Raw genomic sequence first — 25,839 nt, forward strand, 5'->3', positions numbered from 1 at the left:
ACTTGATTCCAAAGCTCTGCCCCAGGAGCCGGACCACAGTAGCCATTCACCACAGACCCTTCACTGTTCCCTAGACATCTCTCGCTCACCATATTGCAGCTGCCTCATCATCTCTCCCCTCAGATATACCAGCCTCGGTTGTCCCTCGTGATCCTCATGCCATCTCTGGGTGGGAAGGGCCTGAGGAGGTCTGAGTCCTGGCCTCTGGGTGTGAGACTTACCAGGAGCACAGTGCTGTCCGTAGTGTCTATTTTGCATGCTGTGTCTGTGTTGCTTTAGGTTTTGCCTGTTGAGGGAGTGGAGTTTCAGGAGTAAGTACGAGGAGAGAGCCTAGACTCTGAGGTTCCATTCTGCAGTCCAGTCTCCCTTGTCCTGTTACTGCTGTTTCTCTCACAGCTTCATCCAGGAGAGTGGCACTTTTACCATTCCCCAGGTAGGGGCTGGTAGGCAGGATTCCCCACTCCCAACACTGGATTCCAGCCCCGATGACTCCGGCTGTGCTCACTCCCAGGAGAGTCACTAGGAACCAGGAAAGTCAAGAGGGAAAGTCAAGTGTCTGGGTGGACAGTTCTTTTAATAGGTTCTCATTACTGCGGCGTCTTCACCATAGATCTGTATGAATTTGTTTTGGATTTTTATTTAATTTTCATTCCTTTGGGTTTGTTTTTAATTTTAATTTTTTAAATGTTTTTATTTTATTTTATATTTATTAAAAATTTTTTTTTCTTAACGTTTATTTATTATTGAGAGACAGAGAGAGATAGAGCACGAGCATGGGAGGGGCAGAGAGAGGAGGAGACACAGAATCTGAAGCAGGCTCCAGGCTCCGAGCTGTCAGCGCAGAGCCCGACGTGGGGCTCGAACTCACAAACCGCAAGATCATGACCTAGCTGAAGTCGGACGCTCAACTGACTGAGCCACCCAGGCACCCCATTAATGTTTTTATTTTATTTTTGAGAGAGACAGACAGAGTGTGAGCAGGGGAAGGCAGAGAGAGAGGGACACACAGAACCCGAAGCAGGCTCCAGGCTCTGAGCTGTCAGCATAGAGCCTGACGCGGGGCTTGAACTCACCAGCCGTGAGATGCTTAACCAACTGAGCCACCCCAGGCGCCCCAAAATTTCGTTCCTTTGTAAAGTACACGTGTTCTTTGATTCAAGTTGAAAAAGTTAGTTTGTGAAAGATGCTAACTTGCTGTCCTCTTCCTGCCCCACGAGGCTCCGCGGAGCAGCTGCTGAGCCCGGAGTGTTGGAAAGCCACTCTGAGAGCCCTGGGCTGCTGTGCCCCAAACTGCCAGCAGGGGGCAGCTTCTGCCGAGAGCTCAGTGCTTCAAAGCTCTCCAGATGTTCTCTTGTCCGATAAGCAGGTGTGTAGCTTTTGGTGTCTGAAGTTTATGTCTCTGCATTTCTTTTCTGTTTCCTTCCCTATTTTTTAAACAGTTGGGACACATTCAAAATTTATATCTAAAAAGCTGCATTCTTATGGATTATCTTTAAGAGCCCTGTGTTTTCCTTTGTCTCTTGCTTCCTCCCATGCCCCCTTTGCCTTTCTCTCACACCTCAGAGTCTGATTCTTGCCCATCCATTTAGGAGCAGCCCAGGCCACCCCGTTAAACCTCCCCTCACCACCTTAACTCATCCAATTCTTAAGCTTACACCCCTGGCACCTTTGGTCAGATTTTCATGCAGTGTCCCATGGGGCTGGGCTCCTCATTTCGTCAATTTTATGTGCTATGGGTCCATGTGAGAATGTACTGGACAGAATGATTCCTCTGCTTTAGAAAAAGAGTTTGAAATCTGCTGATTTACTTTTCATATGCAAACACCTTTGCAACTGTGTTACAAAGTCTGAGCCCTCTGTCACAGTCCTCTGTAGTAGCTGCTGAAAGTAGACATTGGGTGAGGATTCTTTGACCAGTCATTCTCTTCCAGGTAATGGAGACGATACAGTGGCTCTCAAATTTTTTTTACAAGCTTCGCTTATCCACATTGGACTTTAAAAGCTTTGGTTTATTCTCAAAATGGAGTCCTTACATGGCTGATATGAAGACACTCTTGGGCTATCTTGTTAAAAGGCTGCTTGACTCAGAAATGGCCTGCTTGGCTCAAGACCCATCTGCCAGCAGCAAAGCAGGTAACATGCCTTTAGTGCAACAAAGAGTGGGGTGTTCTGACCTTCCATCAGAGGAGACTTGAATAGACACATGGAGAGATTTAAATCTTAGCAATAAAATTAAATATCTGAGTGTCAAGAAGAAGAAACAGGAAATATGCAGTGTAGGTGTGAACCCATCTATGTGTCATACCTCTGTTCCCCCGCACAGGGGTGCCTGCTTCAGCTTGTCTCTGCCCCTCCTTCATAGAGCAGGGTGCAAGGAGATGGGTTTCAATCTCTAACTCTTTCTTCCTGTTCTTTATCTTGCTCAGGAAAGGGTTCTGAATATTTAAGCTTTTATCGTTAAAAAATACGCAGTAAAAAATTATCCATGATCCTGTGTTGTAATAAAAATTCTTCAAGAAATTCCATTGCAGCAAATGAAAACACAAACAGACATACTTAGTTATAAGAAACATGTTGTTTGCATATCAACATAGGTTTGTGAGTATACAGATGAGAAGAAGTAGATTTTTAGTGTTACCAATGATAATTGACAAAGGATGAGCTTGTTTCTTGTCTCTAAAAATTTTGCTTTGTTTTAGTGCTGAGATCCCTACATTCAGTAATCATCCAGCTCTTTAAGCCATGGATCTTGGTTTTAGAGGACAATGAAAGGTAAATTGTTTTTCAGATATTCAAATTCCTTTGAAATTTATAGACTTAAAGTTCTGAGGGGATTTTGGTATAAGGGATGCATTCATGGATTTGAATTTTTATGTAGGGCCGTATTTAAATTTAGAAAATGCTTCCTTATTGTTTTTTTAATTTTTATTTATTTTTTTTTAATTTACATCCAAGTTAGCATATAGTGCAACAGTGATTTCAGGAGTAGATTCCTTAATGCCCCTTACCCATTTAGCCCATCCCCCCTCCCACATCCCCTCCAGTAACCCTCTGTTTGTTCTCCATGTTTATGAGTTTCTTATGCTTTGTCCCCCTCCCTGTTTTTTTTTTTTTTTAATTATTTTTGCTTCCCTTTCCTTATGTTCATCTGTTCTGTATCTTAACATCCTCATATGAGTGAAGTCATATGATTTTTGTCTTTAATTTCACTTAGCATAATACCCTCCAGGTCCACCCATGTAGTTGCAAATGGCAAGGCTTCATTCTTTTTGATTGCCGAGGAATACTCCATTGTATTTATATACTGCCTCTTCTTTATCCATTCATCCATTGATGGACATTTGGGCTCTTTCCATACTTTGGCTATTGTTGATAGTGCTGCTATAAACCTTGAGGTGAATGTGCCCCTTCGAAACAGCACACCTGTATCCCTTGGATGGATACAGAGTAGTGCAATTGTTGGGTTGTAAGGTAGTTCTATTTTTTATTTTTTGAGGAACCTCCATACTGTTTTCCAGAGTGGCTGCACCAGTTTGCATTCTCTCCATAGAAAATGCTTCCTTATGAAGGGAACTTAAGACATTTTCTGTTAGTGGAATTGCTAGTCTGGTCGATCAGAGTTATTATCTTAATACTAACTTCGAAGCAAAACTGGACACTCATTTCCTTTTTTTCCACAATAAAGACATTGAATAAATTTTGGTCCTTAATTTTGGAAAAATTTTTCTCTTGAATTTGAATTTGATAATACGATACTATAAAATATGAGAGTAACTTGGTTTTATCCAGTACCTCAGTTATTTTTTGGAAGTAAGTTGGCTTCCGAATTACTGGGTGGGAATTAACGTGAGCTCTGCAATTAAGTGAAAACATGGTGTTGTGAGCATTCAAATGAGAGGTGTAGAACTGCTCACATACAGATAGCTGCCTTATGAGTCTTTTCCCTGAAAGGCATACAGACAAAGCTACATGAACTTGTCGGGAGCTTGTTAACATTACGCCAGTGCTAGATATCTCAGTATTTAAGGTACCTTCACAAATATTGATCTGTTCCCAAGACTCAGAGAACAGGAATGGCTTACTCCAGTTCCACAGCCAGTGAGGGCAGAACTGAGAACAGAGCTCAAGGCTCTGACTTCCATGTCAGATCTTTGTATTAACCTGTGCTGCTCCAGGGGCTCATTGAGGAAAATAGAAAAGGTTCTGGATCTTTTCTTTTGCTAGAGAACTATCCTTAATCTACAAGCTTCAGGATTTTGCACAGATTCTAAGACTGCTGGCAGTAATGCAGACTGCTGTTTATTTCTAGGAAGAATTAATGGGATTTATTTTGATATTGAACTTTCTGAACCCAGTTCAGAAACTAAAATGATCATGTAAAGAGTTTTTTTCTTTGGTTATTTCCTGTCCCTTTTTGGTCATCTTTTTTGTTATGTGGATTTTTTTTTTCTTTTTTTCATGTTTTGGGTAGAGAAAACTGTTGAAGCCACTTAGCAGCATATACCTAAGACATTTGAAATGTAACCAAGATACACAGGGTGTAAATTAGGTATAAAAAGGTGTTAATTTATGTAGGTAACACATCTCTGACTTAATTGCATTGGAATAAACGTTGAGAAGGAAACTAAATTGTATGGCGGATATTATGAGCCTCCCGGAATTTCCAGCTGTTAGAATGGTCTAAGTGTGTATTTGGGCTACGTAATACAGTGTTCTCTAGGACATAGGCGGTCCCTAGACTCTGGGGCCTAGAATAATTTAGTCATGGTGCTTTCATTTCTAAGTGTGTGCTTCTTTTATTTGAAGCAGCCAACGACATTACCCCTGGCTGGAGAGTGATGCTGTGGTGGCCTCGAGCATCGTGCAGCTGTTCACTAACTGTGTTGATTCATTGCATGAGAGTTTTAAAGGTAGGAAGAGGTTACGTTATGTCTCTGGTTGGCTGTCACTTTTTCTCTAAGTCATTCGGTTAATCTTTGGCCTCTGCTCTCCCTACTTTATTTAATTTTATTTTAGTCGGGGGGCAGTCATCTTTGACCAAAGACGGTCACTGATACAACTGGTTAGCGTGAAGTTTGTAACATCATACGTTGTTTGTAAGGCAGCTCCAAGCTTCGCCAGCCATGGCAAATAGGCAGCCGTTCTCTTCAGATACTCTCTGGCCCTCATGTTGAACCTCGTTCTATCTTCTGTGCCTCTAACTCCTTTTTCATGTTTTCTTTCTGTGCTTCATTTTGGGCAAAGGCTTGAGGTCTCTCTTCCAGTTTACTCAGTCTCCCCAGTCCTGTCTAACCTGCTTAACAACAACAACAAAAAGCTTTGAGTTTCTTATTTCAGTATCTAGAAGTTGTATTTGTTTTTCAAATCTACCCTGTTTCTTTTTGATAGCATCTGATTTCTTTTTTTGTTTAAAATTCTAATTGTTATTTCTTTGAAATGTTTAAACATACTTTGCTTTATGACCTGTGTGCGGTAGTAATTATCTGAAGTCCCTGCTGGGGACACCTGGCTTATGCTACAGTTGGATGTTCCTTTAGATTCTCATACTTAGAGGCTTGTTTCCTTGTGTATTTTAAAAAAATGTTCACTTATTTTGAGAGAGAGGAAGTGTGCGTGTGCACACACAAGTGGGGGAAGGGCAGAGAAGCAAAGAGAGAGAAAGGAGGTGAGAGAGAATCCCAAGAGGCTCCATGCTTAGATCAAAGCCTCACTTAGGGCTCGATCTCAGAACTGTGAGATCATGACCTGAGCCAGTAGATATCAAGGGTTGGATGCTTAACTGACTGAGCCACCCAGGTGCCCCTCCTTTTGTATCTTTTTGTTTGTTTGTTTATTTGTTTATTTTGAGAGAGTGCGCAGGAAGGGCAGAGAGAGAGAGAGAATCCCAAGCAGGCTCTGTGCTGTCAGTGTGGAGGGTGACACGGGGCTTGAACTCACAAACTGTGAGATCACAACCTGAGCCGAAATCAAGAGTCAGATGCTTAACCAACTGAGCCACCCAGGCACCTCTCTGTGTATATTTTTAAATTTTGTATTGTGAGCCCATATTTAGAGACATTTTCTCTGTAGAAATTCCATGAAGACCAGGATGAGGGTGTGTCTTCCAGAAAAGATCCTCATTTGTTCCATCTGGAACTATGATTCCTCAGCCTGCGGTTTCTCTCACTACACAGGTATAAGCAGTCAGACCCCAGACTCGCTTGTAGGTGTGCCCAGTTACCGCGAACAGCTCCCCCCGCTTCCTCCGCTCCAAGTCCAGGTGAAGGTAGAGAAAAGGTTCCTTTCTTCCCCGGATCTGCCCTCTCAGTGAGGGCACAGGCCTTGGGAGACCCCTCATGCTATTAGAGCCCTGCAGAAGCAGACCCCTCGGCATGCAGCTGAGGCTTTGGTGTCTGTTCAGGACTTGCGTTTCCTGGGCTCTCTTTGCTTCTGGCCACCCACATTTGGCCTTGTTGTCTTCCGCTGAGTGTACCTAGCTATGCATTTTCAAAGATGTTTTATTTTACCTACTGTATCCAAATGTTTTATATTGGGAGGTTTATAAGGACATTTGTTCCACTCCACCCAGATTCTTGCGGTTGCCTCCTTTTTTTCTCATTCTAGTTTCTGTTCCTGCCTATTGAATAGATTAATTATTTCCTGAAAACAGTATTTATGTCCTATCATATTCATATTTCCAAACTTTTAAGTGTCATGTTTTAGCCCAACATTCAGATGTATCTGGCCCAGTGCACTTCAGCATTGTGCAATGGCTTCCTTATGGAAACCTTCCACTCCAGCCATACTGCTTGACACACTGTTCCGCCGATGTCCTTAGCCCTCCCCTCACTGTACTTGCTCATGCTGACTCCACTACTGGATGAAGCCTCGGGTCCTTTATATTCTTCTGCACATGTTTTTGTACACACGTGTTTCTCTTCTGCCTCTGAATCTTCATAGTGCATCTTCATAGTTTGAGTCCTTCAGGAGCAGACACCGTGGTGGGGTAGAATGCTACTTGGGATCTTTTTGGGGTGGTCCCTGGGAAGATAGGAGGGAGAGGAGCGGCAGTGGGCGAAGAACGCCTTCAGGGCCCGTGCAGGTGTAACACCTGTGAAAGGCGATGGGAAGGAAGAGCAGTGCCTCTGCCCAGGCGCAGCTCTGAGAAAGGGCTGGCCAGCCCAGCAGCGAGCGCCGGGCCAGGATTCCTCACGGAGTGTTCCCCTGGTGGGCAGAAGTGGCCAGCTCTGTGCTCAGCTGTTGGCTCCACTCAGGCACTGCAGTGAGTCCTGAAGGTGCCACGGCCCGATTGGCACGTGCCGTTTCTGACTAGTGTACCTCTGTGGCTGCCGTGGCCTCTGTGGCCGCCATGTGTCTGTGTGGCACTTAGTCGCAGACTTAATATGTCATCCAGTCCTTAAAAAAATGTGCACGTGTATAGAAAGATTTAGGTTCACAGCAAAATTGAGCAGAAAGTACAGCAAGTTCCCATATCCGCCCCCCCCCGACCCTGGATAGCCTCCCCCACTATCAACACCCCCCACCAGAGTGGTACATTTGTTACAGTTGATGAGCCTACACTGACACATCATTATCACCCAAAGTCATGGTGTATGTTAGGGTTCGCTCTTGATGTTGTATGTTGTTGATTTCGAGAAATGTATGATGACACATACCCACCATTACAGTTCTGCCTACGCCCCCCCCCCCACCCCCCACTAAATTTTGGGGGGAATTTTTTTTTTCTTTCTCCGTAGTTTTAGTTTTTCTATAATGCCAAATAATTGGAATCATACATTATATAGCATTTCATATTGGCTTCTTTCACTTACTATTATGCATTTAAGATTTCTCCAAGTCTTTTCATGGCCTGATAGCTCATTTCCTTTCAATGCTGAACAACATTCCGTTGCCTAGATGTATCCATCCAGTATTTTTTATTGATCTTTTATATATATGCCTGATCGCTTAAAAATTTTTTTTTTTTCTGACTCAACTGTAAGATGTAAGCTCTAGGCACAGAAACATTCTTTTTATCCCCACAAGACTTGGGCAGTGCCGTAGGTTCAGTGTCTATTTGATAAGTATGTGTTCAATGAGTAACGCATGAAATCCTAATAGTACTCACTTTTTTGTTTTTGTTTCTTTGGAAGGACAGACTTCTGGCTGCTTCTTACCATCATCAAAAAGATTTGAGCATTAAATTATAATCACAAAGGCTGTATATATTTGGTTTCTTAGTATAAGGGACAAGTACTCTCTTAGGCTCTTGCCTGTGTATATAAAGTAAGAAAGTAGCTTGGGTACAGGAGGGTACACAGCTAACATCAGGAATTGGTAGCTGAGTTCAAGGAGAGGAAACAGCACTATGCAAAGCAGGAAGAAGTATTTTGTTATAGCCTTTTAGTGAGGTCTTCTGATCCAGCTCTCTCCTTTTATTTGTGAGAAAATGAAGACTCAAAAAGCAAAATGAATTTATCTGAGCTCACAGAACTTAGGTGTATCTGGGCTGGAACTAGAAACTCAGTCTTGTCCTAAGAGATTACCTTTTAGACGTCTTGTACCTACATATCCGTACTTATTTAAACAAAACTATTTTTATTCACATTTGAACAAATGCTACTCTTACCTTGTCTTAAAAGGTTAAAAACATGTTAGTGTTTCATGATGCAGAATAAAGTAAGGATGCGAACCAAGGGCACAGGCATGTTAGAAATGATAAATTGATTGGTACCGTGGGCTGATGCTTATTTGTCATTTTTCAAAAGCCGCTATTAAGAAACATCATCAGGTTTCTGTTCTTGTTGTGCGTGGCTCCCTCTTCTTTGACTCCATTCATTCCTTTTCGTAAAACCAGAAAGTCTGAAAAGTTTTGTTTTAGACGAAACACCGGTTACATTGCCATGAACTCTTGAGGGCACTGTAGTAATTGATACTGGTGATGATAATACTGAGTGATGATAATACTGAGTGATAACACAGGAGTGTCATTTTAGACTGACTTGGCTGAGTGACAGCAATAATCTAGTTTTACCGCACCAAGGGTTAAGTTTTAGTCATGTGGCACATTTCTTCTTGAGGGGTATTAGATTCCTCCAGGGTGCCAAATGAGTAAGTGCTAAGGCCAGTGGCCGCGTATATGCCGAGGGCAGCAGACTAAAGGGGTACCTGGAAGTGGTTGGGGTTATGCAAGTGTATTTGTGTTAAAAAGCCAAATAGTTAGAAGTTTTAAAGAAACACTGATCGCCCCTGCTTTCTCCCACATCCCAGCTACTTACTCCAGTTACCCAAGTGAGTAATTACATACCAATCTTTGTTAGTAATTTGCCATCATTTTTTTTTTTCCTGGCACATGAAAATCTTTGAAAGTGAGTAAATATAGAGAACCTTAGGTCTTAGACTTTCAGTTCAAATTTCTGTTTTGTATTAATTTGTTTATTTTTAAAGATAACCCCGAATGTCTTCAGCTGTGTTTTCCATTTCAATTTCAGATAAGCTGTCGCCAGGTGATGATGGAGCCCTCAGGTTGCACCTGCTGCATTACTGTGAAGCATGCACAGCACCCAGAATGCCGGAGTTCATTCTGTACGCTTTCCATAGTGCCTACCAGAAGCTCCCGTGGAGGGACCTGCACCCTGACCAGATGCTCATGGAGGCCTTCTTCAAAGTAAGCCTCACTCCCTGTGGCACAGCCCGGCTTCTGGGCAGCAGCCTGTTCAATGGTTTTTAGCCACAGTTGCGGTGTGGGCTTTCTGTGTGCCTGTGTGGTGCTTGTGTGGAGCATGTGACTTCCCATGGAAATCGTTTCACTGTGTGAGCGGGTGATTGGAAAACACTTCTAGGACCATTTTTAAACCCAGAGAAAGATTTTGTCTGTCACATGGCTGTCACCCCCTAGATTTTAGTAATATTGTTCGATGAGTACATAGTTTAATGACTTCGTCATGCTCAATCTTGCTGTTTCTGGGTTTGCATATTTTTCTAGGATAGCATCACCAGACTTTCATACTGTTAAATGTTCTATTAAAGCAAAATGTAATTGGTACTCAAACCATTAGTTTCTTTAAGCAGTTACATAAGGGAATAATGTTGTAGGAGATAGAAGTGCGTTGTAACGGCCAATGATGCATCGTAATCGTATAAAGACCTGAAATGACCTGGAAAAAATGCTAATCTGTGTGTGTGAGTTTTAGCAGTAGAAGCAGTAGTTGTGAAAAACAGCCACAGTGGTGTTACTTACCAGCCAGGCAGTGTTGTTGTTCTTAAGTTTATAGTTTTCTTTTTTTTGTTTGAGAGAGAGAGAGCGCAGGGAAGGGGAGAGGGAGAGAGAATCTTCAGTGGACTCCACGCCCAGCGAGGAGCCTGATGTGGGGCTCAATCTCATTCGTGACCATGAGATCACGACCTGAGCCGAAATCGAAGAGTCGGACGCTTAACTGACTGAGCCACCCAGGCACCCCTCTTATGTTGCTATTTTTAAAAACCTGTTATAATCTGGTCTTCTTAGCTTTTTACAGTCATTTCCATTTATTTATTCATAGTCATTAGCTCATTTGTGTTCACTCTTAACTTAATGTCAATTGATTACTGGGACACCCTAAGTGCTTTAATTACTGCGGGGCCACAGTGGTTCGCGGCAGTAGCGAAATGTACTGCAGTCCTTCTGTGCTGCACACGGAGACTCACCCAGGATGTTCTTGTCAGCCACTTGTCTGTGGCTGAGCTCCAGGGAAAGCTGAGGACAGTTGTCTCAGAGATAAAAGGTTAGGAATGATTTTGTAGCTAGGTTTAGTATATGAGACAGGTCCTAAGTATGTATTTGTCACTGTTATGAACACGGAAGAAAATGTTTGTTTAAAGAGCTGTAATACAGCTTTAAGTAAGAGGGCAGCCTCAGCTGTGTGACAGATTAAACTAGAACAGTCTCTGGAGGGATGCTCTAGACTCTGTGCCTCTAGGAATTTTAGTCTAATGATAGATGACCCTGACCTGCCCAGAAGCTGGAAGCTTTTCAGTTCTATGTGTCTTGCTGGCCTTAGAAGGGATGTTTTTGAAGGGTTTAGAGTGAGGTTAGAGGTTATCAGGAGGATGAAGAATCATTTTCTAAAAGGGAAAAGAATAAGTAGTTAGTATGATACAATGATGGTAGTCATGGGAGGGCATGAATCATTACCAAGGTCCATTGATTGTGATTGTATAAATGGAGTAGAGCTTTTTAACCTTCATTTTAAACAGAAAAATTTATAGCCAGCCACATTTTATTTTAAACAGACTGTTGAGGGGCGCCTGGTTGCTCAGTCGATTGAGCATCTGACTTCGACTCAGGTCATGACCTCGCGGTTCATGAGTTCAGGCCCCGCGTCGGGCTCTGTGCTAATAGCTCAGAGCGTGAAGCCTACTTCAGATTCTGTGTCTCCCTCTCTCTCTGCCTCTCCCCTGCTCGTGCTCTGTCTCTCTCTCTCTCAAAAATAAATAAACATTAAAAAAAAATGTAAACAGACTGTTGAAATGGGCTAATAAGATAGAACTCTGACATTGATTATATACTTTAAAATATATCTACCACCCCTCCTACCAATCCCTAATGTATTTTAAATAGGATTTAACATTATGAAGTCATCAAAAATCACAAAGACTAATGTTGTGGAGATATTTTTATAACATAACATTACACTAAAAAGGCAGTATAAAAATTATGTACACTGTTATAGTAGGTCTCAAAGTAGAGTCCTAGGACCAGTAGTGTCTGTACCACCGGGAAACTTACTAAAAATCCAAATTCCTGCTGCCACCCTAGATTTAGGAAATATAAAATTTGGCAGCAGGGTCCCACAATCTGTGTTTTAGTGGGTCTTTAGTGGGGGGGGGGGTTCTGATGTATGATCAGCTTTAGGAACCACTGGCTAGTAGATCTCAGTCTTTGACCTGTCCTAGCACATCTGAGGGCTGTAACAGACTCCCCTGAGCTTTGGTGACTGACCGTGGCAGTCTGGTTAGAGCTAGGGAAGGTCACTCCTCTCCTATTAAGAATTAGTGGAATAGAGGCACCTGGGTGGTTCAGTAGGTTGAGCATCTGACTCTTGATTTTGGCTCAGGTCATGATCCCAGGGTCATGGGATTGAGCCCTGTGTCAGGCTCTGTGCTGAGTGAGTAACCTGCTTAAGATTCTCTCTCTCTCTCTCTCTCTCTCTCTCTCTCTCTCTCTGTCTCTGTCTCTGTCTCCCTCTCCTTTTGTCCCCTGCTCATGCACTCTCTCCCTCTCCCTCCCTCCTTCCCTCTCTCTAAAAAAAATAACAAAGAAAAAAAGAATTCGTGGAATAAATAATGAACTCTAAATAAGGTGAAAAATGTACACATTCACTGAGCATGGAAAAAAAATATGACAAATGTTAAGTCTAAATCTCTGGGGGAAGGATTTATAGATGATTTTTATAATCTGGGAAAAAAGTTATTTTCTAAAATACAATTTAGTAAACACTGATTTATACACATCTTCAAGATAGCTTAAAGCAAAACACTGATTTGAATTCATTTCCCTTTAGGTGGAACGAGGAAGCCCTAAGAGCTGCTTCTTATTTTTGGGGTCTGTCCTGTGCGAAGTCAACTGGGTCAGTGTGCTCTCTGACGCCTGGAGCCCCAGTCCTCACCCAGAGACGCGGAGCATGATTGTCTGCCTCCTTTTCATGATGATTTTATTGGCAAAGGAAGATCAGCTGGTAGACCAAGCAGTAAGTTTGGAGAGCCTGAGATGAAGACTTGGCAAGGCTTCCGAGATCCTCCCTTTCTACGAAGTTGGAGTTTTTCACTGGTTTCCCTAACACCTCTGTCGGTGTGATATCTGCTTGGCATTTGGGATGTGCCTTCAACTAGTGCCTGATTTTCTGGGATCGTTCCTAATCGAATTCTGGATCATGAAGGGAGGCACATGGAGTTAGAATATAAAAATCAATTTTATCTTACATCTCATTAATTGCTAGTTCTATGACTAGATCCAAGAGTTCTTTTGAAAAATTGGGTTCTGAATACTTACAAATCTTAAAGTGTTTTTGCCAAAACTTCGGTTATTACTTTCACTAGCACTTCTACTTGAGTAGATACTTCTTTGACATCTTACCTGTTCCATGCTGGTCATGGGCCCTCTTAGTGGTCACTCCATAGACTGGAGACATATTTCTGGGAAATGGGGAACTCCAAAACTAAAGGAGTGTGTGTTTTATTTTCAGGATTCACCTCTGCTGAATCTCCTTGGACAAACAAGCTCACTTTCATGGCATCTTGTAGACGTCGTGTCATACCAGAGTGTGCTAGGTTATTTCAGCAGCCATTACCAGCCATCCGTCATCCTGGCAAAGGAACCTTCTGCTGAATTAATCATGAAGCTCCTGAGAGTGTCTGCAGGCCTTTCAGTTCCTACTGACGGCCAGAAACATCTCGTAAGTCGTGTGGGTGCTTTAAAAGGCAGAGTGTTCTTCGGGGTTATAGTAGTGTAAGTGCTACTGAGGACAGGCTCAAGCCTCGTGATGGCTCAGTTAAAAAAGGTAGAGGATGTATGTCATGGTGCACTTATTTTGTACTCCTAGAGTTTTTAGTTTTAATTATCTCTCTTGGTCAACCTTCACTTACGGCAGTATCATGGGCTAACGAGAGATGAAAAAGGTTGGGGGTGGCAGCCGTTGGTTTAGGGATCTGGAGGTCCTTGGCAGGAGAATGGCAGGGAAGTTATGAGCACGAGTTTGAGGTCTGACCAACTCCGGTCCCCAGCCCCCTGCCATTGTGACGTTGGTGTTCTCATCTGAATTGAAACTAGTAATACTTGCCCGTAAAGTGTTGTTGTGAGAATTAAATTAGGTAATGAACATAAAAGTGTTTGGAAAAGTTTCTGGCAAGTAATTAGTATAGCGTTAATGTTTTTATTAATGTAGTGAAAAAGGAAGAGTGTTCTGGAATTCGGGAGGATGTGTGTTCTAGTGACAGATGTGCGCGTATCCCTAGACACAGGGTCGGTCCTTCGACACACGCCTGTCTTTGTGTGGTCTCCTGCTCTGTTCTCTCTACCCGCTACCAAAGCAGTCAGAGCCGCGGCATACTCCCCAGCACTTAACACTGCTTGCATGGATTCATATGAACGCTCCTTTTTCTGTCAGGATGCGGTTCCAAAATGCCGAGCCTTCACTCATCAGATGGTTCAATTCCTCAGCTCCCTGGAACAAAATGGAAAAATCACCTTAGCAGCCCTAGAAAAGGAGATGTCTAAGCTCTTAGATGATATCATCGCCTTTAACCCACCTGGTAAGTGGCCACGGGCAGTCATGTATTCAGTCGGTGAATCCCTGCGGCGTGTGAGGCCTCGTGAGGTCCGGGAGGCAGGCAGGACGCTTTCAGTCGTGTTCCCGGAGAAGTGATGCGCAGAGAGAGGACTGGCTCCCAGGGACACTGTCATTTCAGCACTGGGGAGGCACGAGTGCTAAGAACTTGAGGAGGGGTTCACACTGTCGGATGCTGGTGTGAGGTTAACTGGACTGAGGGCTAAGCTAGACGACTGGATTTAATGAGTGGGGGGAGCCAGAGACGGCCCGTGAGCAGCATCCCAAGATGCTTTGGCTCTTCCCTGGTGGGCACTCCAGAATCACCTATAGACACGTGAAGAAATTGTGTGCAGAGAACTTGTGCTCCCAGCAGTTTGGTGGACTGGGTATCCTGACTGCTTCTGCTGAAAACAACTAAGAATGCTGGAGAAAATGTTTTTATGAAACCAAAAATGAAACTTATCATGGAAAATCTTAGAAGTCAGGACCTAAGTGGAGGAGGAACCTGCAAAGGTAATTGGAGTGCCGAGGCTGGCTTCCCCCATGAAGGCTTTTGTGGAACCTTCTTAGACTGGGTGGAGACACTAAAGCCTGGGGCCTGCTAGTAATGGGATCCTAAAAGGAGCTCCTGTGCATCACCCACAGGATGGCATCTTCAGGACAAGGGTAGCTAGAGCTTAACCTGCCCCTGGGAGAGGAGGGCAAAGACAGTAGTATGTTTGACCTGGGTGTTGGGGCACTTGTCTGTGTGGTGGGCAAAGAGCTACGTCTTTTTGAAAATTAGTAAGTATAAGTTGAAGCACATCTTTGAATTTGAAGCACAAATTCCCGCTACCTAGACTGTCAAGAGAAAAATTCCTGTATGTGGAAATTGAGTTCAAGTTGTTCTGGGTTGGCAGTGCCGTTAGATGCCTGGTACAAAGCAACCACAGAGCCACTTTGCAGAAACCTGTCTTCAACTCTGGCCTCAGAGTTCCAAGGAATATGAAATCCTAGTGGAAAAAAAAGTCATAAAACACATAAGGAAACAAGGCCCCACAAGCAAGTCAGCAGAAAATGACAGTAGACTCACACATATAAAGACTTAAGACACTGGAATAATTAGCACAGTAAACTAGTATTTTTAATCTATTTGATGAAATAAAAGATTTGAAAATGTCAGTAAGGAGCAAGAAATTATAGAAATATACAGCTTTGAGAGAGAATCAGATATTCTAGAAATGAAAATATAAAAATTGTGATAAAAACTTGGTAGGCTCAACTCATCTGAAGAGAAAATTAGTAAGCCGGAAAACGAATATGAAGACAATGTCCAGAATGCAGAACAGACAGAGAAAGAATGTGGAAGTGAGGTTAGAGGGCATGGAGGATAGGCCAAGAAGATTTACCACATATCCAGTCACCCAGTCAGAATTCCAAGAGAAGAGGACAGAACTGGGGGGAGGCAGTAAGGAGCTGGAGAGATAGCAGGGCTGAGAATTTTCCAGGGCTGATGAACGGAACACTCCTCGGATTCAGTAAACGCATCAAATCTCAAGAAGGTTGGAGAGAAATTGACATCTGTACACACTGTGGTGACACTGCAAAGGTACCAGGGACAAAGGAAACAACTTTCACATGAAGGAAGGAAGGACAGATGGGTGGACACATTCAAAGGAACAACATTTGCACTGACCGCTGATTTCTCAGTAGCAACAAAGGAAGCTAAGACAGTGGAGCAACTCGAGTGTGCTCTGAGAAAATGACCGTGACCTGGAACTGTCACCTTAGAGATACAGTCTTCAAGGGTAAGGATAAAATAAAGATATTTTCACTGACAATGGAGAGTGTCCCAAAGACATCACTAAAGGCAGTCTTGAAGCATGTTCTTTAGGTAGAAGAGTCATCACGAATAAAAAGGATTGGATTGCAAGAAGGAAAAGTAAGCAGACAAAGTGGTAAAATGTGGTTAATATGAACATAAACTGCCTGTGTAAAGCTACAGTCAGCATGCATTTAGGGGCTTAAAAAGCAAAAGCTAAAATTAAACTATATGACCACGAGTGCATAGAAGTGAGGAAGGAGGTTGAGTTAAAAGCATTCTAAAGTTTTAGTATTGTTCAAAAGGGTCAACAAATTGATTAAATTTATACCTTGATGAAATGTGAATGTTGACATTTCTCAGATGTTCACTAAAAGAATAGAAATAAAATGTATAATTGCCAAGTTAGTGGAAGGAGATAAAAAGGAATGGCCAAAATGCATTTAGTCCAAAGAAGGCAAGAAAAGAAGCTTGGAGAAGGTGAGAAAAATAACCAAAACGAGGTGGTAGAGTTTACGTCCGTAAATGTTAATGGACTGTTTAAAAGACAGAGTTTGTCAGACTGGATTAATAATGCACAACATCCAGCTCTAAGCTGTTTATAAAAAGTACATACAAAGCATAGGCTATACAAAGCCTTCTAGAAGGCAGTCATAGCGGGAAGTTACTAAAATAGAAAGCTGGCATAGCTTTCATATTAGACAGATAGATAGGACTATATGGCAGAAAGCATTACAGAGCCAGAGTGTTACAGAGCACCCAGATGATCTCTAGGGTGTTTTCCTGCCTTGAAGTTGCATGACAGAAAAAAAATAAATAAATAAAAAGCGTTAATAGAGATAGAGTCATTGGAAATTGATAAAAGTTTTCATATACCAGGAAGATACAATAATGATAAATGTGTTTGTACCTAATAACACAGTAGCGACTACAAATACCTGAAGTGAAAATTGACAGAATTAGGAAGAGAAACGTGAAAGTCATTCACAGTAAGAGATGTGGCCACACTTCTGACAGTAATTAATTAAGGAAGGAAAATCAGTAAGGCTCTAGGAAGTCTGATGGCCCAGCTGGCTGTAGTGCCCATGTGGAGGAGATGTGCCCTGTAAATGCAGAACTCACGTGGTGTCAATCTTGCCCGGCACGGGTAAGGAACCTCACCACTTGTTCAGTAGAAAGTCAGTTTCCACCAATCCCAAAGGACTGGTGTGGAACAGACCACACACATTTTAACCACAGTGCAGTGAACTTAGGAATCAGTAGCAAAATATAATTGCGTGCTGGAATTAAGAAGCAAACTTTTAAATAACTAATGACCAAAGAAGCAATCATAATAGAAATTAAAAATATTTAGAACTGGATACAAAACCAGAATGCATCAAAACTTGTAGGATGCAGCTACAGTGGCGCTTAATTGCTTGGTCTTAAATGCTTATATTAAAATTTTAAAAAGATGAAGATTAGTAAGGTAAGGATCCAGCTTAAGAGGTTATAAAAAGAACAGCAAAATACAACTAAAGACTGTGGAAGGGAAGAAGTAATAATCCAGAGAAGATAAGTAGGAAGAGACTGAGGATGAAGAACAATGAAAGTGGCCAATACAGGCGTAGGTGAATCTAAATGAAATGTGAGTGTCTAAAACAAGAATAACAGTAATGCCTCCCTGGGTCATGGCACCAGTAGGTTAATGCCCTTGCATGGTCTGAGAGTCAGTTAACATCAGACTTTGAAAACTCAAGAATGCACGTGTCATTTGTAAGATAACCACCATAAGAATGTTGAGTGTTTAACTTACAGACAAAAAGAGAAAAAGTACAATAAGAAATAATGAAAAGAAGTAAAAGAGAGAAAAAGGAATTTGGAATAGGAGGAATAAAGAGAAGACATATCAAAAGATAGTAGATTTAGACCCCATTATGTCAGTAATTACATTAAATATGAATGACTAAAATTGTCACACCGAATAAAGGAAGGAAGAAAAAGATGACCCACTGGAAAAAAATGAACAAAGACCCTTGAATTGACACTCCACAAAAGAGAATATCTAAATGACCAGTGTATCTACAAAAGGGTGCTAGACCTTGTTAATAATCAGGGAAAATACCGGGGTGCCTGGGTGTCTCAGTTGGGTAAGCATCCGACTCTTGGTTTCAGCTCAGGTCATGATCTCACAGCACGGGGCCTGCTTGGGATTCTCTCACTCTCCCACTCTCTCTGCCCCTCTCCCGTTTATTCACACATGCATGAGCACTTGTGTACTGATCAGAGTACTCGTGTACTGCTGATCACAGAGTATATTGGTACAACCTTTTTTAGAAGTTTGCTATGATCTACTGGTTTGCATATCTTACGACTCAGAATTCTGCTCCTAGAATGTTCTAAAAGAAATGCACCTGTGCCCTGGGAAATATGAACAGTGTCTGTAGCTATGCATCTAAGGGGGTCCAAAACCGAAAAGAGCCCATTTGTTCAGTAGAAAGGACAAATTGTTGTATATTTGTATAGTAGAATACAACAGTGAAAATCTGCCACACCATGGGTGAATCTCACAAACTTTTTAATATTTACTTAAATACTGTTTGAGAATAGGTGATTGTAGTATACTATGCTGGGAAGCATAGTCATTTAAAGCTGGTGTCACTGCGTAGATTGGAATTGGTGAACAAGAAATCAGTTGAAATTTCTTGAACATATCTGCAATATAGATTTACCATATAGGTCATGTAATATGGTAGTCAAAAATAGAGATTCTGGAACCAAACTGCCTGCTTTATCCACTTGCTAACTATGTGATCTTGTAGAAGTTGTGTAACTTCATCTGCAGACTGGGCATAATAATCGTACCTGTCTCATGTGGATAGTGTAAGCACGGAATGAGTGTATGCCTGGAGCTGTAGCATCAGCCTGGCAAGTCAGTAACTCAGTGAATGTTAAAAAAGGAAAGAAAAGAAAATTACCAGACAGTACTGGAGAGGCTGTTTTAGAATTGATCAAATGGGCTTAGGCCCTGAAGATTAGCTAATAGCTGGCCAAGCACAGGAGAGGAGGGCTTTCTAGAAAGATCTTAATCAGAAGAGTGATGGGATCAGATCTGGTTTTTCAGAAAACATTTGTTGGCTGTGTTGATGATGCATAGGGAGAGGCAAGGGTGGGATCTACTAGGAAGTTTATTGTAGTAGTTTTTTGTTCCTGTGAGTCATAATTAAAAGGCAGATTCAAATTAAAATTGCTATTGGACTGAAATTCATAGATAATGCCTTAATAAAGGATATCTGTGGGGTGCCTGGGTGGCTCAGTTAAGCGTCCAACTCTTTTTTTTTTTTTTTTAATTTTTTTTTTTAACGTTTATTTATTTTTGAGACAGAGAGAGACAGAGCATGAACAGGGGAGGGGCAGAGAGAGAGGGAGACACAGAATCTGAAACAGGCTCCAGGCTCTGAGCTGTCAGCACAGAGCCCGATGCGGGGCTCGAACTCACGGACTGCGAGATCGTGACCTGAGCCGAAGTCGGCCGCTTAACCGACTGAGCCACCCAGGCACCCCCAAGCGTCCAACTCTTGATTTCAGCTCAGGTCACGATCTCATGGTTCACGAGAGCCCTGTGTCAGGCTCCACGCTGTCAGATTCTGACAGCTAGGGATTCTCTGTTTCCTTCTCTCTCTGCCCCTCCCCCACTCGTGCTTGCTCACTCACTCTCAAAATAAATAAATAACCTTAAAAAAAAGAATATCTCTACCCATAGAAATACATGAAAAAATAGGTATTCATATATAGTGTGTTTCTAAAACCTTTGTTTTTGAAGTCCTTGCTTGATAATAAGTAGGAGTGTTGTTGTTTTTTTAATGTTTATTTATTTTTGAGAGAGAGGGAGTGAGCAGGGAGGAGGAGAGAGAGAGGGAGAAAGAATCCAAGCCGTCTCCACACTATCAGCACAGAGCCCGATGCAGGGCTTGAACTCATGAACTATGAGATTGTGACCTGAGCCGAAATCAAAAGTCAGATGCCCAACCTGACTTGCCACCCAGGTGCCCCGATAAGAAGTAGGTCTTATAGTAACATTAAGTTAGGGTTTATTCAACACTTGTGAGTGGGTGAGTTTGGTTTGATAGGTGTGATGAGTAAGACCAAGACTCCCCTACTTTCATTGATGTGAGTACCGAAGCCTTGTGATAAGAAAGCCCCAGTTCTAGTTCAGTAAGAATTTTTACCTAACTCGAGGAGAGCTAGAAGGAGCTGGCAACAACCGTGGCCTGTTGGATTGTCTTTTCCATGAACTCCCGGTGAAATGTTTTCTATTTGGGGATGTGAAGAAGGAATCCACCTCAATAATGTTTTGCAGTTCTCTTGTGGAATGAATTTGCTTTTTCTCGTCCTCTGTTCTCTTTTCATCCCAATTTTTTGGAAAGACCCATTATATTGCCCGTCTGCCCACTTTTCTTACTGAAAAAACAAAGAAAGAAATAAAAACTGCTTAAGTGAGGAGTTCTTTTGAAAAGGTTTAAAAAGGTTTTTCTTTTCCTTACTTTTATATTTAGTTTTAAGGAATAACCTCTGTTCCTTGTAAATCACTCCAGAATATCTACAGCTTTGGCACTGGTGAGTGGAGGTACTGTTTCTAGACAGTTTACCAGGTGGCTTTTGAGATCTGTGAGCAAAGTCTGGACGATAAAGTCTAAGTAGGCATGTTCTGGTAAATAGTTTAGTCTTTTACCAGCTTGATGTCTATTTATTGAAGTATAGCTCAGCCGCCTCCCGTAACCAGGGATGTCTCAGTGGTTCCTCCTTTGCCCTTACGAAGTGGTGATGTGCTGCATCCTGTCCTTAAAAGCTACACCCCATGCAGAGTGTCCCTTCTGGTCCTTCAAGATCAGTGACCAGAACTGTAAAGTGTGCCCCGGAGTGTGGCCAAGATCGGGCACACTGACATCTCCATTCCTGCAGCCACTCACGATGTGTCTGTGCTCCCCTGCAGACATGGACAGCCAGACCCGCCACATGGCGCTCAGCAGCCTCTTTATGGAAGTCCTGATGATGATGAACAACGCAACTATTCCAACGGCAGAGTTCCTCCGGGGCAGTGTCCGCGCCTGGATTGGGCAGAAAGTGCACGGGCTGGTGGTCCTGCCTCTCTTAACAGCAGCCTGTCAGAGCCTGGCTTCTGTCCGCCACATGGCTGAGACGACGGAAGCCTGCATCACTGCCTACTTCAACGAAGGTACGAGGCTCTCTTTAGGATGGTCTTTTCCAGGGGAGAGTAAAGCTTTCTCAGAAAGATGTACCTTTCTGGACCCTTCCAGTGAGCGATTTGTTTGTTAATGTAGCTGATGTTTCACAATGTATTTTGTATTGTCCACAAAGATCTGCAGTTAGTGTGAGAACCTATGGCCCGTGCTGTTAGTACAGTCCTGTTTCAGTGGAGGGAACCTCCAATTCATTTTACAGTGGTTTTGGAGGTCAGACCGGCTCTTTTATGGGAGGCAGGTCATGTAAAGTCACAGGCCTAGCCATGATCTTCCAAAGAAATGCTATAAACCAGAATCTTTATAAGACCCACTGTGTTAATATTCTTTAGTTTTGTCACTTTTTAAAATGAGTTTTCATGTGTGTCTTTTATTGCTTCTTGTCACATCTTTTACACTATTACAAAGAGATCAAAGCCCACGCCCCCCCCCCCCCCCCCACCTTTTAAAAATCATTCTTATTCCCTAACCTCCCTCTAAACTCGATTCTGGAAACATTGTGGTCTGGTTAAGAAGAATTGCTCGGATGAACATTCTCAGCTGTGATACCCAGATACACATCATTGTGCACACAGTAGGAGAGAAGGAAGGGTGTTAGAGCAAGAAGACCGGGAAGTGCCCGTCACCTGCTGCTGCCCTTCCTTGACAACCCATGAACAATGCATGTCCCTGTGTCCCCCCATGGAAGGTGCTGCACATGTCACCATCTCCCCACTGTCATTCCCCCAAAGAATTGAGAACCACTAGGATAACACTCCTGCTTCAAATTCATTCGGGTTGCTAAAATCAAAAAATTTTTTTTCAGTTTGTGAAACAGTTTTAAGGATTTCTGTTGAGGTATGAGTCAAACCAAGCCCTGAAAAGTAGAAATACTTCTGTCAAATAGAGTAATAATAATTTCCTTGAGAAAAGCATATTCACAACCCACTTAAAAGGTATTAGATGAAGTTAAAACCCTTAGGTGACTTGGACAGGCAGTACCTACCTGTGATTTTAAGGTATTAAAAGGGAGAGAAGGGTGATTCTGACCTCTTGCCCTCTAGCCGTGGATGGGCATTTAGCGTGAGGACTTCCCAGTCTATGCCATGAGGCACGTTTCACTTGTGTGGCCTCCAGGGCCCACGCCGGCTTGACATGAAGCCTAAAGTGAAGAGGCCCATTCCAGCAGGTAAATAATTTCATTCTTGTTTTCATCTTGCTATCTTTCCTTGTTTTTTGTTTTTTGTTTTTTTTTTTTTTTCAGGCTCCCTCAGTCAGAATTTAGGATGGGGCCCCATTCTGGTGTCCCTCCAAGTTCCGGAGCTCACCATAGAAGAATTTCTGCAGGAGTGCCTGTCCCTCGGCAGCTACCTGACTCTCTATGTCTACTTGCTACAGTGTTTAAACAGCGAACAGACTTTAAGGAACGAAATGAAAGTGCTTCTCACCCTGAGCAGGTGGTTGGAGCAGGTGTACCCCGGGTATGTTGGCCCTGTGGCTGCTCTGTCCCTGTCACTGTGTTAACACGCTGGGCTGTCAGCCAAAGCTTTGAAAGTACCAAGTGTCCCCCATACTTAAAATTCAAATGTGGAATTTCAATTAAACAGGAGCGGAAAGAAGCCACCTCTAATTGTGTTTTCCTCCTGGGCCTCCCCCCAGCTCCGTGCAGGAAGAGGCCAAGCTGTTTTTGTGGTGGCACCAAGTCCTGCAGCTGTCCCTGATTCAGACGGAACAGAGTGACTCGGTCCTGATAGAGTCTGTCGTTCGAATTCTGCTCATGCTTCAGAGCAGACAGAGCCAGCTGGCCGAGGAGAGGCTCAGCTCCGGGATTCTGGGGGCAATCGGGCTGGGCCGGAAGTCGCCCCTGTCCAACAGGTAAGCAGGCACCTGCCACTGCTCTTTCCACTGGGCCTCAGCATCTGCCCCTGCTTGGGGACTGGGATACTTGAGTAGGCTTTTTGACTTCAGGGCTAGGTCCCCTCATAGATTAAGGGGGGAGAAAATCAGCTTGATTACATCTTTATATATTACAAAACATGTTTATTTTTTGTAAACAACTTTGTTTTCACATTTAAAGAATGTTTTCTTAGTAATATCTCTCGTTGTATTTTGACTGTGTAACCTGACCACACTACTGATTTCTTTCTGGCTTTGAGCCAGCGATGGTGTGTAAAGTTAGGTTATAATACCCCAGTTAGTTGCTTCACTGTCTGTACTTTGTCAGGGCAGCGCAGGCCCATGAGGGACTCAGTCTCCTGGAACTGTGAATCGCGATGAGTTCAAGTCAACTGATGAGAGGGATAAGTAATGAGAAACAAGTCTAAGTTTTTGTTGCTGAAAATTGCAAGGCATGGAAGAATTTGCCACTGGCCTCCAATTTTTATCTCCCTTATTGGCATAGTGGTTTTCTTCCCTAGCCTTTATCAGGGTTGAAAAGAGTTCTGCCATTGTGATGTCAGCATTCTTGTTAGAATAGCCCATTGCAACTTCGGGAATCAGTCCAGACCAGGTCACATCATGTGTCTTTGTTTGTGGTAGAATTTAGCAGGAGTATGTGACTTTGATTTACCTAAATTGTGGAAGACTACACATAACGTAAAATTTATTACGGTAACTCTTTTAAACTATACAATTCAGCGGCGTTTAATACATTGACAGTGTTATTGTACTCACTGCCACTGTCTAGTTCAGACATGTTTCTGTCTTCCCAACAGGAAATCCCATACTCGTTAGTTAACTCCCTATGTCCCTCTCCCCTGAGTCTCTGGCAGCCACTAAGTGACCTTCTGACTTTATTATGTCTTTTCTGGACATCTCATAGAAATGGAATCATATACTGTGTGGCCTCTTGTGTCTGGCTTCTGTGACTTCACCTGAAGTTGCAAGACTCACTCATGTTTAATCATGAATCAGTACCTCACTCCTTTTTATGGCTGAGTAATATTCAGCCATGTGGATGTGGTATGGATGTATCACATTTTGTTTATCCATTCATCGGTGGATAGACATTTGGGTTTTTACACTTTTTGGCTGCTGTGAAGTTTGTTAACAAATTTTTGTTGCACATGTTTTCCGTTCTTTTGAGTATGTGCCCAGGAGTAGAATTGCTGGGTCATATGGTTTCTCTGTGCTTAAGTTACTGAGTAACTGCCCAAATCCATTTTCCTGCACCAGTTTTTACATTCACACCAGCAGTGCCTGAGGTTCCAGTTATTCTACATGTTTGCAACAGTCTGAATGTTGCTTACGTTTTTTGGGCAGTGATGATGGAAAGGAAGGTTAAGGCTCCTTCTTGGTCATACTGAAGATTTTCCTGCAGAGGCTAGCAACAACGTTAGGTCTGAAATGTGTTTATCTTGTTTTTAAAGAGAAAATGTGGTATTTATTTTAAAATATTTACTTGAATCGTCATTTACTTCTGACCTCTCCCTGACGCCGAAGGTTCCGAGTGGTTGCTCGAGGCATGGCCGCCTTCCTTTCGGTTCAGGTTCCTTCCGAGGATCAGATCCGTTTGAAGCCTGGCTCTGAATTACATCTGACCCCAAAAGCTCAGCAGGTCAGTAAAAACAGCTTTACAGTTAAGGGTCGGAGTCTTTTCGGCGGGCCTTCCCGGGAGGCGAGGGGCGGCAGCCGTTGTCCTCACACACGGCGGCGTGGTTCGCTGTCGTAGCTCTGTGCTGTGCTCTGCATACTGCACGTGCCTGCCTCAGATTTTAAACCAGTTTTTGTAGGTGCGTGCCTAGAGCACTGGAAGTGCCGTTGTAGAAAAAGCAAGGCCATGGGCAAGCCAGCCGGTCCAGGGTCGAATTGGTTCTGCTGAATAGGATTGTGACCACGTGCTGGGGGCCGGGGACTGGCACAGAAGATGGGGCCACAGGAGACTGACTAGGTTAGTTGAGCTTTAACTTGGAACCAAGGAAGTCGTTCTGATTTTGTGAGTCTGGGGGCTGACCCCTGTTGGCTGATGTGGGAATAACCAAAAAACATGGACACAGTGGCAGCTGTGAGAAATTATAGTTTGTTCTAAAAACGTGGGAGGCCACATGGCAGTGGTCCTGTCCTCATAGGTATTTTCACCTGTAAACAGGCTGGCCGTGTACAGAGGGGTCTCCTGTAAAACAGTGGCCAGCATTCCTGAGTGCTCACCGGAGGCACTGTTGTGAGTTTTAACTCACTTGATATTAATGAGTTAACGTTTTAGCTCATTTAATCCTCATAAGAACCCTGTGCTGTAGGAGCTGCTGTTATCCTGGTTGTGTGCTGAGGAAGTGGGGCCGAGAGGGGCGGGGCTCAGTGACTTGTAAGTGCCTGCTGGGGCCTCGCCCCCTCTGCGCTCTGCAGTTCTGTGTCAGGTGGGCGGTCGCACCCCTTGCTCTTCGTCCTTTGTGGCCTTGTGATGTCCAAGCCGGCCACGTGCAGGGCGATCTCTGGGTTATTAAGAGCAAGCATCCAGCGATCCAGGCAGCAGGTTCTTCACAGGCTTCTTGGTTTATACAGTACCCGATACTTGTCGCCAATTGACCTGACAACTGCC

General features: G+C 43.1%; 1 protein-coding gene across 3 annotated transcripts in view; it reads left to right on the forward strand.

Moving 5' to 3' along the window:
• The window catches only part of EPG5 (ectopic P-granules 5 autophagy tethering factor), a 115,217-nt gene that overhangs the window by 80,186 nt on the left and 9,192 nt on the right, over positions 1 to 25,839 (forward strand). For 2 of the 3 annotated variants that reach the window (XM_049620161.1, XM_049620163.1), the window contains 12 exons: positions 1,218 to 1,366; positions 1,932 to 2,133; positions 2,700 to 2,772; positions 4,807 to 4,910; positions 9,471 to 9,646; positions 12,522 to 12,707; positions 13,203 to 13,412; positions 14,124 to 14,268; positions 21,059 to 21,301; positions 22,570 to 22,786; positions 22,965 to 23,180; positions 24,747 to 24,861. In XM_049620161.1, coding sequence (XP_049476118.1) covers positions 1,218 to 1,366; positions 1,932 to 2,133; positions 2,700 to 2,772; positions 4,807 to 4,910; positions 9,471 to 9,646; positions 12,522 to 12,707; positions 13,203 to 13,412; positions 14,124 to 14,268; positions 21,059 to 21,301; positions 22,570 to 22,786; positions 22,965 to 23,180; positions 24,747 to 24,861 — 2,036 coding nt within the window. The remainder of the gene's footprint in view (positions 1 to 1,217; positions 1,367 to 1,931; positions 2,134 to 2,699; positions 2,773 to 4,806; positions 4,911 to 9,470; positions 9,647 to 12,521; positions 12,708 to 13,202; positions 13,413 to 14,123; positions 14,269 to 21,058; positions 21,302 to 22,569; positions 22,787 to 22,964; positions 23,181 to 24,746; positions 24,862 to 25,839) is intronic. The other variant, XM_049620162.1, reaches the window with a different exon arrangement.

Source organism: Panthera uncia (assembly GCF_023721935.1).
Source record: "Panthera uncia isolate 11264 chromosome D3 unlocalized genomic scaffold, Puncia_PCG_1.0 HiC_scaffold_8, whole genome shotgun sequence".
Classification (NCBI taxonomy): Eukaryota; Metazoa; Chordata; class Mammalia; order Carnivora; family Felidae; genus Panthera; species Panthera uncia.